Here is a 12362-nt window from a genome sequence, read left to right on the forward strand (position 1 = left end):
CTCTGTTTCGTGACAGCCGGAGTGGACACTGTGATTACCATTTCCCAGTGGCGCAAAGCAGTGTCGGTCCTGTTCCCCCCACCCCCAGCGGAGCCCCACCACCCAGGGAAGAGGAGGACAGCTTCTGGGGGCTCCAGAATAGGCGCAGCCGCTTCTACCGCTAAGGCTAATGGCTTTGCTCCACACAACGGGGGAAGCGACTGAACCCAGGGAGAGGGCAGGACCACACGGCTTTTTCTGAAAATACTTTTAATGCTCGGGGCTCTTGTGGGTGGTTTGCTGAGCGGTTACCCCTTGTGCAGACGGGGAGGGGGTGGCATCAGCCTTTTCGAACTCGCAGCGGGGACGGCTGGGCACCAGGCGCACAACCCCATCCTCGGTGTCGCTGTCCACCAGCCTGTGCCCCTCTCGGCTGTTGATCAACACCGCCGCACGCAGCGCCGACTTGACAGCGGTCTCCACCCAGCCGTGCGGGTAGGCCGTGTGCTCCCCCGCGAAGTAGATGCGGCCGTAGGGGACCGCCCAGTCGTAGTCCGGCCCCTCTTCCTTGTCTTCACGCCAGAGCAGCGGCGGCTGCACCACGAAGCCGCCCTGGCTATGCGCGTCCTCGGCCCAGCGTTTGACGATGCCGCTGCCGTCCCACAGCCGGTACACGGTGGGCCCGTGCAGCGCCGCCACGTCGTCGAGCGCCACGCGCATCGCGTCTTCCGGGCTCAGGCCGGCGAACGAGGCCGCCGCGTCCGACCACGTGTACGAGGCTAGCAGCAGCGCGCCCTCGCCCGGCGGCGGGTAGAATATCACGCGCGACGGGCGGGCGGTGCTCGAGTGGCCGCCCTCGATGTGCTCGTCGTGCCAGAAGGGCCGGCGGAAGCTCAGGAACACCTTGGTGGCCGGCACGTAGTGCAGCGCGCGCAGCGCCTCCTGCCGCCTGCGCGACAGCGGCGGCGAGAAGGTAATGCGCTGCAGCGCCGGCCCGCTCGCCGTCAGCAGCACCACGTCGGCGGTCATGGCCTTCAGACTCCGGGCCCTGCGCGAGCTGGCGATGTGCACGCGCACATCTTGCGTCCCCTGCGTTATCGCCACGACGGGCGCGTGCAGCAGCACCGGCCCGGACAGCGAGCTCAGCAGCGCGCGCGGCAGCAGGTCCCAGCCGCCCACGATGCGGCTGTACCTGCGGGCGGGGCGGGAGCGTGATGCCGGAGCTCGGGCACTGCCCCTCCTCGTCGGCTCCTCCCCGCGGGCCCCATCCCGGCGCACTCCCGGGTCCGGGTTCTAGTTTTCGCCTGCCGGGTCCCTTCTTGTCCCGCCCCTTCCCGCAGGCCCCGCCCACTCCCTTACCGGCCCCGTCACCTGCCGGCTCCTCGCTGACCCCGCCCACCCGTCTACCCGGCCCTCGCCAGTCCCCGACGTCCCCCGAGGACCAGGGAGCAGAGAAGTGTCTGACCCGAGCACCGCCCCTCTTCTCCTCTGGGCCACGCCTTTCTCCGGGAAACTTTCCTACCCAGTTCCGCCCGAGGACCCGGGATGAGGAGGCCAGTGTGGCCAGACACGGGAGCCCCTTCTCATCTTCCCATCAGCCCGGCCTCACCCAACGCCGACGGCCCCGCCCACCCCGTTACTCGAGCGCCGGGGCCCTCGTCGGCCCCGGCCCTGCCAGCGGGCCCCGCCCCTCACCGGAGCCGGTCGCTGAGGCAGCTGTGGGCCCTTAGGGCCTCGGCGAAGCTGAGATAGAAGAAGCCGTCCTTGGACATCACGTCTCCCAGGAGCCTCACGGCGGGCTGGCTCAGGTTCCCCTCCCCGAGGAGGTATTCCTGCAGGACGGGCGCACGCCCGGGTCAGGACCCAAGCCGGCTGCACCTCCGGCTCTGTCCCCACCCCCACGGGGGTCCCTCCCAGGCTGAGCCACTTGGTTCCGTGACATGACCGTGAACTTAGTACGGTTCTCTGAAGCTTGGCGATCCAGTGCCCCCTTTTGTGACAGATGAGGGAAGCAAGCCCAGGGAGGGAGCCGTGGGCTGCCCTGGGGTGAGGCAGGGGGTCCACGGCAGGCCTGGAGTCCAGGATTTCCGCCTTCTGACTCCAGGGCTACTGCCCCACGGGCACCCTCCTTGTTCAGGTTTCTCAGCGACGCTGAGGCCCCCACTCACCAGGAGCGTGTACCTTTCAAACTTCTTCATTGCCTTTCTGCAGCCCAGTGTCTTGAGATCTTTGAGGGCCTGTGGTGGAACAAGGGGACAACGCTGAGCTCCAGGGGCAGGACTGCAGAGGCCAGACTTGGAGTGCAAAGCTGGGGTCTCTCCCTGCACCTGCCCATGGCCAGCCATTTGCCACTCTTGTTCAAGCCGCCAGGCCTTTGCCCATGCTGTGCCCTTGGCCTTGCCCTCCACTGCAATTCACTGTCGCCACTCTGTAAAGTCTCCCCAATTCGTTACGGCCCCTCCTGCCCCAGCCTCAGCCCACACTGACAGTGTCACGCTCATCCCCATTGGGCATGGTTTGGTCTGCATCTGTCCTAGCCTGTGAGTCAATGCTGTATCCTGCTGGTGCTTAGTGATTGTCACCCGGATCCCTGTGGGCACAGACAGAACTGGTTCTTCCCCTGCCCAAAGCCCTGCCGTGGCTCCCCAGTGCCTGGAGCCGCAGAGCTGCACCCTCAGCCAGCCCCTTGGTCACCATCTCTTAGGGAAGCTCCAGTTCTGCAGCCCTATGTACAGTGCCCAGCACCCCCCGCCCCCATCTGCACTGGTTCCCCTGCTTCATCTCTGCCTGAAACACGAGTAGCCACCCTTTACCGTGCTAGTCAAGTCCCTTCCCTTCCTGACAGCCCCGTCTCACTTTAGCCCTCTTCGCTGTCCACCTGGCTTCTCCCTTGAGGCCAGGGAACTCCCCAAAGGATGTGCCCCTTCACTCACTCACTCATCATTCACCTCGAGTCTCCCTAGGCTCCCTGAACTGGACAGTGCCAGGGCACAGAAATGGCCTGGACTTGGTGCCCACCCTTGTCCCAGAGGGGAGATAAACAATTAGGAGCTCCCAGAGGAGGTCAAGGCCTGCTCTTCCCTGAGGGCACCAAGGAAGGCTTCCTGGAGGAGGGGACATTGGAGCTGGTTCTTGGGGGATGAGCAGGGTTCTCTGGGTGAGAAAGGGAAAAGGCCTTTCAGGCAGGGCGGGAAGCAAGAGCAAGCAAGGGCGTGGGTGCAGGATGGTGCAGGAGCACAGTGGGTATGAAGGAGTACGGAGCTGGGGTGTTAAGGCCACCATGAGGGCTTTGAGGGGTAACAAAAATTTCTTGGAGGAGAGAAGATGAGGCTGGGGGTGTGAGAGAGACCAGACCATTCAGGGCTTGAACCTGAGGCTAAGGTGCTGGGGAGCCATAGGGGGCTGTGAGCAGGGGAGGAGCAGGGTGAAGGTCCAGGGTAAAGGATGAAACCTGAGCTGGAGCAGGGGCTGTGGGGACCGAGAGGTGGGAACAGTGCAAGCGATCAGCGGACAGGAAGGATGGGGCAGGGGGGCACTGATGGTGGAAGGGAGAGGGAGGGAGCTAGGATGGCACCTGGGGGTCTGTCTGCCTGTGACTGGGGTGGGGGTGATGGCGCCATTATGAGAGGGGAGAACGTGGGAATATGAGTGGGGTTAGGGAACGATGCTGAGCTCAGTGGGAGCTGGCGGGTCCCGGCCAGGGTGGGCACAGACAGAAGGCTGGGTCTCCAGAGATGGATGGGGAAGACATCAGCCTGCAGGTCAAAGTTTACGCCAAAGATGTAGAAGGTGAGGCTGTCCGGAGTGTGTGTGTGTGTGTGTGTGTGTGTGTGTGTGTGTGTGTGTGAAGTTTACGCCAAAGATGTAGAAGGTGAGGCTGTCGTGTGTGTGTGTGTGTGTGTGTGTGTGTGTAGGGGATCAGAGACCAAAGGCTGATGGAGCTCTGGGGATGAGCAGCATTTATGGGAAACCACAGATGGAAGAGCCAGCGACGGCAGACTGCAGATGGGAGGAATGAGAGAGACAAGCAGCCAGGCACGGAGGAGGCTGGGCAGAGGGCAGAGCGCAGAGGGGAGTAGGGGACGGCTGCCTACCCGGTTGAGAGCCATCTGGTAGATTTCTTCGGGCGAGTGGCCCTTCTCCCTGGGGCGCAGTTTGTAGCCCAGCTTCTCAGGCATCTTCTCCACCACGTAGTTCCGCAGCTTCAGGTTGTTCACTTCTATCCACGTGTTCTCATCGTACTGAGTGAATTTGGTCAGGTTGAGCCCCAGGCTCTTGCAGAGTTCGTGGAGGATCCTGAAGGAGCCGGAAAGGCTGGTGAGGATCAGGCATGGCGTGTGTGTCTGTATGTGTGTGTGGAGGGGGGGTCAGGGCCCCTCTCCGGGGGCTTGGGGATGGGCATGAGGCTGCAGTGGGGCTAGAGTCGGGGTCATGGGTGCTGGGGCCTGGGATGAAATGGGAACAAGGCTCAAGGCTGGAAGGCTGAAGGTGTAGCGGTTTGGGATTGTGTTTGGAGCGGGAGCTGGCTTTCACTGGGGCTGAAGTGGGACTGGGGACAGAGTCTGGGTTGGGTGGGGGCTTGTCATGGGGAAGGGACAGGGTTGGGGTCTGGCACTCTGGCTGGACGTGGTGGGGCTGGAGCTGGGAGATCTTGAAATTAGATCAGGACAGAGGGGGAGGTGGAGTCTTGACGCAACTTGATTGGGGTTTTGGGTTTGGGGTCAGAGTTGAAGTTCAGCCTGGCACTGGAGTGGGGATGGAGTTGGGGATCTGGCTGAGTCTGAGCATAGCCATAGGACTGGGGGTGGCCTTGGTGCCCGCCTGGCTGCCTGGCCAGGCCTCACCTGTGCGAGCTGGGCATGCGCATGGCTCCCAGCTCCCCAATCCAGCCCGTCTTCCGGTCCCGGTAGGTGAAGATGCGGCCCCCGATCCTGTTGTCTGCCTCCAGGATGGTGACCTGAGGGATGGGGGGGGACAGCAAGCAGGGCCCTTCAGCTCCTCCCACTGACCCCCCCCACCCCCAGCCTCCCATCCCCACGGCAGCAGAGACCTCAACTAGAGAAGGACCCTCTTCTTTATGGACAAGTGAGAGGAGCTGAACAAATGTCATAGCAAACACTTACAATATGACACTCTCCAGACTGCAAGAGGAAGACAGCAAGCCAGATTGCAAAGGGACTTCCCAGCCCGGAAAGTGGGGAGATTTCTTGCAGGCACAGAGGTCCTGGCCCAGCCCATTCTCATTTTTGGATTTCAGTGACAGAGGCAGTGGTTAGACCTCAGGGGGCACTTCTCCTTGAGTGGAATTTCCATCTCCACCAACACAAATTCCCCCCAGGAGGTTGGAGGACATTCAGAGGGAATTCCCTCAGGAATGAGAGAGAGCAGGACAGGGAAATCAAAGGCCTCTCAGCCTCCCTCTGGGTTTCACTCCCCAGACCAAGCAGCAAAGCACATCTCTTCTCCCCACTTCCTACCAGCCCCTTAACCGGGATGTAGCCAGGCCCCTATACCCAGGACTCCCAGCCTGCTGCAGGAAAGACTCAAGGTAGATGACAAGCGGCACTTCTCACCTTGTGTCCCGCATCACTGAGCACCTTGGCAGCTACCAGCCCAGCCGCACCAGCACCAACCACAATCACCCTCTGAGGCTTCGAGGTCCGATTGAGCCCCAAGGTCACAACCTTGAGCAGCACCTCGTAGTCAGGATCATGCATACATTTTTCAAAGGGATCCTGGCTGTGGGAAGTCTTCCAATCCAGGGAGGCCACCAGGCTGAGGAAGATGGAGACCAGGACGAGGAGGTACCGGGCTGGAGGGAGGAGGGACGGGGTCAGCAGGCAGGTCAGTAGGTACGTGTGGGGAGAAAATTGGGCTCCGTACCCCCTGTCCCCGTGGCCCCTTGCTTACTTACCTAATGAGGCCATAACTCTCGGTGGGAGATGGTGTCTAGTTTGGAGGGGAGGCAAGGGTCACTGTGACAGGGGCCTGGCCGCCCCTACGGCCTCATCCCTCCATCTATCCCATCTAGCTGTCTCCTGTTCTGTGCTCACCTATCTGCCCTTCGGTACCCCTCCCTGCACTCCTTTCTCTTCTCTCTTCCCCTCTCCTCTGCCCTCCCTGTCCCCAAGTGTCTGTTTCTGGGGGTCCCAGTCTCTGCAGCCTCCTCTCTACCTTGGCTCTCCGTGGACAGCAGCAGCACCTCTGTCCTCTGTTGCTCCCACTGGTCTGCCCCGTCCCCCCTCGCCTGTCCTTAAACCAGCTGAGCCCCGCCCTCCCCTCCCTCTGGGAAATCTGTGGCGGGGAAATGAAACTACTTTCCTGGGTTGTAGGGTCAGGTGCTCAGAGTTTAGCTGAGGCTGGATGGAGGGAGTGGGTGGTGGGGAAGGGGGGCTGAGAGGAAACAAATCAGTCTACTTTCTTCCTCTTGCCCCAAATAGTTCTGGGGCGGTTAGAAGACCGGAAATAAATGCTCAGGTAACCATGCTAAGGGGGCCTGGTCTCGGGGTCCCTGTGTCTGCCCTTGGGGTTGCATGTTCCCTGTGACGGCCTCCGAGTCCTCCTCTGTGTCAGCTGTCGCTGTGCCCTGAAGGGCCCTTGCTGGCTCCACTCCCCTCCCTCATGGCTGCTCTGAGCCTCAGTCTCTGAGGCCAGCCTGCCGCGGTCCTGAGCCCGGTGCCTGCCTCCATGGTTCTGGTCTGCAGCTGTCAAGTGGGGGCCATTAAAATGTGGGGAGGATAAGGCACTGAGTCCAGGTCAGGCCCTGTGAACAAGCACCTGGGTCAATACTACAACTTGCTCCTTAGGAAATGCCCGCTGCTACCACCGTGGGGGGTACTGGGAGGGGCTCAAGGAGTGACCCCCTGCTCCCCAGCCCTGCATAAGGAGCAGCCCTGGATGTGTGCTCATCCATCCCATCCCTGCACTGAGATGCTCAGCTGTGGTGCTCAGCTCAGGCTAGGGTGCCGGGGGGCACCTCAGCCAAAAGGCCGCAGGAGCTTCTGCCTCTTTGCCTCTGGCCTTAGCCTTCACCACCCCTATATGTGGGCTGCTTTTTTCCTGAGGTCAGGCAGTGAGAAGAACAAGATGACCGGGCTCCAAGGAGTCTCTCCACTTGTGGCAGCAAGGGTCCCTCGGCTTTTGGGGCTTTAGCCAAGGGCACATGTGGTAGGTCCCCTGAAGTGGGTGGAGGTAGAAGACACAACTTCGGAGATTTTTCCTGGGGCGGGGGCAGAGGGCACCAGGCAGCTGGTGAGGAGTAAGGCCAGAAGCAGCAGATCCTCTGCAGCAACAAGATGGGAAAATCCGAAAGTGTACATCAAAGAGGGATGTGGTTTGATGGAGGATGGGGGGGCAGGAGGGGGGCATGAGTCAGAAAACATATGATGCGGGGGCCTGGGAGGAGCAGCCAAGAAGGAAACACAATCCGCTGGACAGAGCCTTGAGCCTCGAGACCGAATGCCAAGAAAGCGAAGGGCACAAGTCAGCACAAACGGCAGAGACCGTCCCCACGGTGAGGACCCACTAAGGTGGTCCTGGGCTCAGTGCTTTGCGCTCACTGTGGGCCTCACAGCGTTGCACTTGGCAGAGGAGGGATCTGAGAGATGGAGAGGGGGCAGGCAGGGGAAGACCCCCAGGACTTGCCCAAGGCCTCCGAGTGGGCAGGCCTTTCCCGGGCCGCCCCTGCCTGCTTCATTCCCGGTGACGCGGGGCATCTGAGCACCACCATGCTTGACTATTCACAGTAGCTGCACAAGCTCGTGGCATGATCGCTCCTCTAACCCCAGGGACCTTGTTGGAGGGGAACCCGGCCCGCCGAGGGCAAGGCTCATGCCCTGGGTCCCACAATGGGGAATGACAGAGCCGGGGGTCCTGCTGGCCCCCGGCGAGAGGCCCATCTGCTCTACTTCCTCAAGGCAATGTCCGCACGGAGAAAGCGAGCAGCCGTACCATGGAAACAGAAAGGGGTGGAGGCAGCAGAGCCATGAACTCCTGCACTTGTCTAGGCAAGAGTGTTGGTCCCCAAAACAGCTTGGGGGGCCCTGCTGGGGTCCCTGAGCCGACCCCCCTCGTTTCTCTCCCACACAGGATTTCTGTTCAAAGCCCCCCTGGCTCCGGGCACACCCCTGGCTCGCCTCCTGGACTCTAAGTGAAATGCCAACCTCAAGGGGTCAGCAGGGCAGGGAGAGGGAGGGAGAGGAACCCAACTCATGAGGTGACCCAGGGTTGGGAGCCAAGAGTGCCTGAGAGTAGGGATCCTGTTAGGGCAGGGCTCCCTATGAAATGCCTACGGGTGCTATTTACTACCACGTCCCAGATACTTCATACGTTTTACTTCATTTACTCCAGTAAGGATTCTGACAAGGTGGGCTTAGCTGTGCCCTTTTTACAGTGGAGAAAACTGAGGTCCAGAGAGGTCACCAGCTGCCCATGTTCTGAAACGCTTGTTCGTCAGTAGCAAGCTCGGGCTCGTGAACTAGGGAGGGGGCCAGGCCGGGGTCTCTCTGCCTCATCACCGTTGACATCTGGGGCCATCTTTGTGGGAGTCATCCTGTGCATTGTAGGATGTTGAACAGCCTCACTGGCCTTAACCCACTAGATGCCAGTAGCATTTGTCCCTCGAGCTGTGACCACCACAAATGTCTTCAGACATTGTCAATCATTCCCAGGGGAAGGGGAGGCAAAATCACCCTAAGAACCACCAGGCTAGGCTCAGGTTGATGTTTAATGCAAGTCCCACAAGCAGCCAGCTATGGTCCAGGACAGAGACCTGGGTACAGCTGGCAGGACAAGAAATACTGGGGGCCACACAGTTGTGCGGGGGACAGGGCTCAAGCTTTACCATATTATTCTCTCTGAGGCAGTTCAAAGACTGTGAGTGGTCGCTACTAAAACTTTCCCCGAGTGTCTGAGGGGGTAAGGCCTGCCCAGGGGATGCCCAGGGCCCCAGGTGGAAGTCAGGGGTCCAGACCTGGATCAGGGAGAGGCTCAGAGAGCAGAGGACAGACTTACCTGAGGCCCTTAATCTATGGCCTGACTCCTGGACAGAGTCCCCCTTCCCGCAGAGCCCTCCTGCCCCTCCTTCCCCTTTCCAGAACCCCTGGGCCCCATTGGGGGGCACTCACAGCATGGCTGGCTCTGGGGGGCTCTCTCAGCGCCCATGGCCTTTCTGGTTAGCCCGGGACAGAAGTCATCGTCGGGCGTGTACGGAAACGGGGTCAATGGTAGTAGCTTTGTCCTGATTCCCGTTAGACCAAAGATGCCAGGGTCCTGGTGAAGTCAGAGCAATTGGGAGGCTGTGGAGGGCAGGTCCTCCCTGCTCAAAAGCTTTTTATTATGGAAATTTCAAACATATATAAAAACAGAGAGACTGGGATGATGAACCCAAGTGCATCCATGGCCTCCTAGCCCATCTTGTTTCATTTACATTTTCTCCCTCCCCCACTGCATTATTTTACAGCAAATCCCAGACATCTTGTTATTTTGTAGGTAGATACTTTAGGATGTTTCTCTAAAACAGAGGTCTACAAACATTTTCTGTAAATATTTGGGGCTTTGGGGGCCACACTGTCTCCATCTTGCCTACTCAACTCTGCCCTCCAAGTAGCCACAACATGTATAATGAATTGGCGTGGCTGTGTTCCAATAAAACTTTATTTACAAAAACAGGAAGTGGGACTGTAGTTTGCCAACCAACTGCTTTAAAAAAGATTAGAACTTACTTGCTTTAAAAAAAAAAAAAAACCTACAATACCATTATTGCATTTAAAAATGGCATTAAATCAAAGTCCAATTTCCCTGTCTCAAAAAAATTGTTTTTTCAAGTAGGCTCCACACCCAGCATGGAGCACAGAGCGAGGCTTGAACTCAAGACCCTGAAATCAGACCTGAGCTGAGATCAAGAATTGGGACACTTAACCGACTGAGCCACCAGGTGCCCCTCAAAAATTTTTTTGGCAGTTGGTTTGAATCAAAATTCAAATAGGAGCCCACTTTGCATTTGAGTGATACTGAGGGTCTTTGTTAGTGTCACTTTCAAGTCCGTGGATTTGGGGTCTGTGTCCTCAGAACCGAGGGGTTTAATGGGACCCCACAGCACCAGGCTGGGCCTGAGCCTGGCAAAGCAGCACACCAGGTCTGGTTTCTGCCATGGGGAAACCTGTGGAGGTCATGGGGTTGAACCAGGATGGTGCCTGGACGTGAGGTGCGTGCCTAGGTGAGTCACTGATGTGTTTAGTGATTTGTGCCACTGTGTGAGGGCTGTGGGACAGGCACGGGGCAGTGTGGGACAAATAAGCCTGGCTGGGGGCTGGCTTCTGAGGCTGAGGGAGTTTGTTCCCTGGGAAGTTCTGCAGAAAGCCCTTGCCCTGAGCGTCTGAGGGCGGACTTTTCAAGCACCCAAGTAATTTCAAGGTTGACTGAAAACTTGGCGGCAGTGGTGTGCTGGGCTGGCTCCTAGCAGTGAGTAAGAGCTGACCGATAAGATCTTTGGTTTTGTTTTGCACGCCATTCTTTAAAAAATTATATTTATGATTAATCTTACTAAAAATGAATTTAAATACTCAAAACTCATCATTTCCCAATCATTTGATTACATTTTACTGTTATGTATACTCTTGAGGTGAACCAATTGTATCTATAGGTGTCAATTTCCCAAATTCCTGTTCAGTGACTTCACATCTGTGGCTTGCAATCAGCCGTGGCGGGAGTCTTTACACCATGGGCATCGGCATTTGCTACCCATCAGGGCTTTCCCCTACCCCGGAGAGCCGACTGTTACGTTCACCAGCACACCACTGCTTGGGAATCATTCATTTCAACCTCCCCCAGGATATGAAGGGTGCTGTGACTCTGGGAATCTCTAGCTGTTTGAAACATCTGATCCTTCTGATGCCAAGCTGTGCCTGACAGGCAGAGACATATCCTGGGGAAGCGGCTGGGCCATAGAGAGTCATTTGAGGGTTTCCTTGAGATCGGAAAAAAAAGCCATAACCATACATCTAATTGCCACTCTTATCCCTGAACTGGGAGAAGAAATGCAGTAACAGCTTACTGAGAGATTCGCCTTTAAAAGCCTCTGATTCCAAATTTAGTCACCACATTTGCTGTCTTCATACTACTTAATGAAGAGGAACTTAAGTAGAGGCCGTTTGTCGGGACTGGCAAAGAAGCGCATCTGTGTTTTCTTCCTGGAAAGGGAAACTGCAGTTACAACAAAGCCATCATCTGCAGGGTGGCACCCCGTCAGCTGCTGGTCCTGTGGCAATCCCGGGGACCCCTCCCTGGTGCTCCCAGGAAGCCTGGCGGGGCCATATTCCCCATGGTGCGAGAGCACCGGGACCATCGGCCTGATTTATGATTGTGTTTTCCAAAGTGAGGTGCCCATGGTCCCTTGGGGCATGGGAATAAGTGAACTCAGTATTTTCATTTAAAAAAGTACCTATGTGAAAGCAATTAAGCGTTACTAATGTTCACTATGCAAAACAGGTCAATTAGATACATTGGAAATGCAAGCTCAAGAAAAATTCTTCTACCATGATTGCATGGCCCCTTCCAGCAACTTGTGTGGGCAGAAACACAGTTCCATTTTAGTGACCCCAGTGCCAGATCAGGATCTGGTATATAGAAGGTGCTCCAAAACTAGATGTTCAATGAATCAATGTGGGTAAAATACAAATGACTAGGGGGGCTTGAGGCTGCTCCATCTGGGTCGGATGTGGGTCATGCAGTTAGTCAAGGCTCAGATTGCACAAAGGGCCACTGCCCAGGGGGCGGAGCTTTCAGAGAGAATCAAGTGGGTCAATGTGGGGTCTCCCCCTCCTCTATTCTGTTCCCTTCCCTCTCCCGTGGCTTCTGCTTGGACAGGACACTTGTTCTCGGAAGCCAAAGATGGTCCAAGGAAATGACTTATGACCGGAACTTTGGGAAACTGGACCATACATCTCTGGGAATGAGCTCTGGGCATTCCTTGGCAAAAACATGGCTTAGGGAGGCAGAGGCTGAAGGGGCAGACTCTCCACCCCGAAGCAGGAGATCCAAGCGCTTGGCATCATTCTAGAATGCCCACGGGAGCTGGGGACAGAGGCAGAATGCTGGGCCAGTACTGGAAATGACCCCCATACAAATCCACATCCCAGCTTCACCTGTTTCCCACCTTTGAAGCACAACTGGTGCCTTCCAGCTAGCCCCAGGTAATGGAGAGGAACGCCGTCAATGGCACCTGTGGCCGCTGAGCTAACACCTCAGGGATGACGGCAGAGGCCTTGACATTCATGTGTATCTAAGATGGAACCCAGAACACACCTCATGTGTGTTCCTCTTCTGCCATCAGCACAGAGGAACCCACGACTTGCTTCTGTGTGTGTGTGTGTGCCTCAACGAGT

At 57.6% G+C, this 12362-nt stretch overlaps 1 protein-coding gene across 3 annotated transcripts; it reads right to left on the reverse strand.

Moving 5' to 3' along the window:
* Positions 1 to 238: 238 nt before the first annotated feature.
* IL4I1 (interleukin 4 induced 1) lies at positions 239 to 11170 on the reverse strand. Of its 3 annotated transcripts, none has more exons than XM_036068170.2 (8): positions 11033 to 11170; positions 9105 to 9249; positions 5553 to 5791; positions 4824 to 4936; positions 4074 to 4275; positions 2148 to 2216; positions 1675 to 1811; positions 239 to 1171 (listed from the first exon to the last, which is right to left on the reverse strand). In XM_036068170.2, exons 2-8 carry the CDS (start codon positions 9139 to 9141, stop codon positions 250 to 252), a joined length of 1719 nt encoding a protein of 572 aa, XP_035924063.1. In that variant the 5' UTR covers positions 9142 to 9249; positions 11033 to 11170; the 3' UTR covers positions 239 to 249. The 3 variants fall into 3 exon arrangements, with proteins under 3 accessions (XP_035924063.1, XP_035924064.1, XP_035924065.1); XM_036068171.1 differs by lacking the exons at positions 9105 to 9249; positions 11033 to 11170 and adding exons at positions 5894 to 5928; positions 6154 to 6208; XM_036068172.2 differs by lacking the exon at positions 9105 to 9249.
* Positions 11171 to 12362: the final 1192 nt, after the last annotated feature.

This window comes from Halichoerus grypus, chromosome 15, assembly GCF_964656455.1.
Source record: "Halichoerus grypus chromosome 15, mHalGry1.hap1.1, whole genome shotgun sequence".
In the NCBI taxonomy this organism is placed as follows: Eukaryota; Metazoa; Chordata; class Mammalia; order Carnivora; family Phocidae; genus Halichoerus; species Halichoerus grypus.

Coding starts and splice junctions, on each gene's coding strand:
- IL4I1 (XM_036068170.2), bottom strand. CDS start 9,141: ATGGGCGCTGAGAGAGCCCCCCAGAGCCAGCCATGCT. Junction 4,937..5,552: donor TCAGTGATGCGGGACACAAG/GTGAGAAGTGCC, acceptor CCCATCCCTCAG/GTCACCATCCTGGAGGCAGA. Junction 4,276..4,823: donor CGCATGCCCAGCTCGCACAG/GTGAGGCCTGGC, acceptor CGGCTCCTTCAG/GATCCTCCACGAACTCTGCA.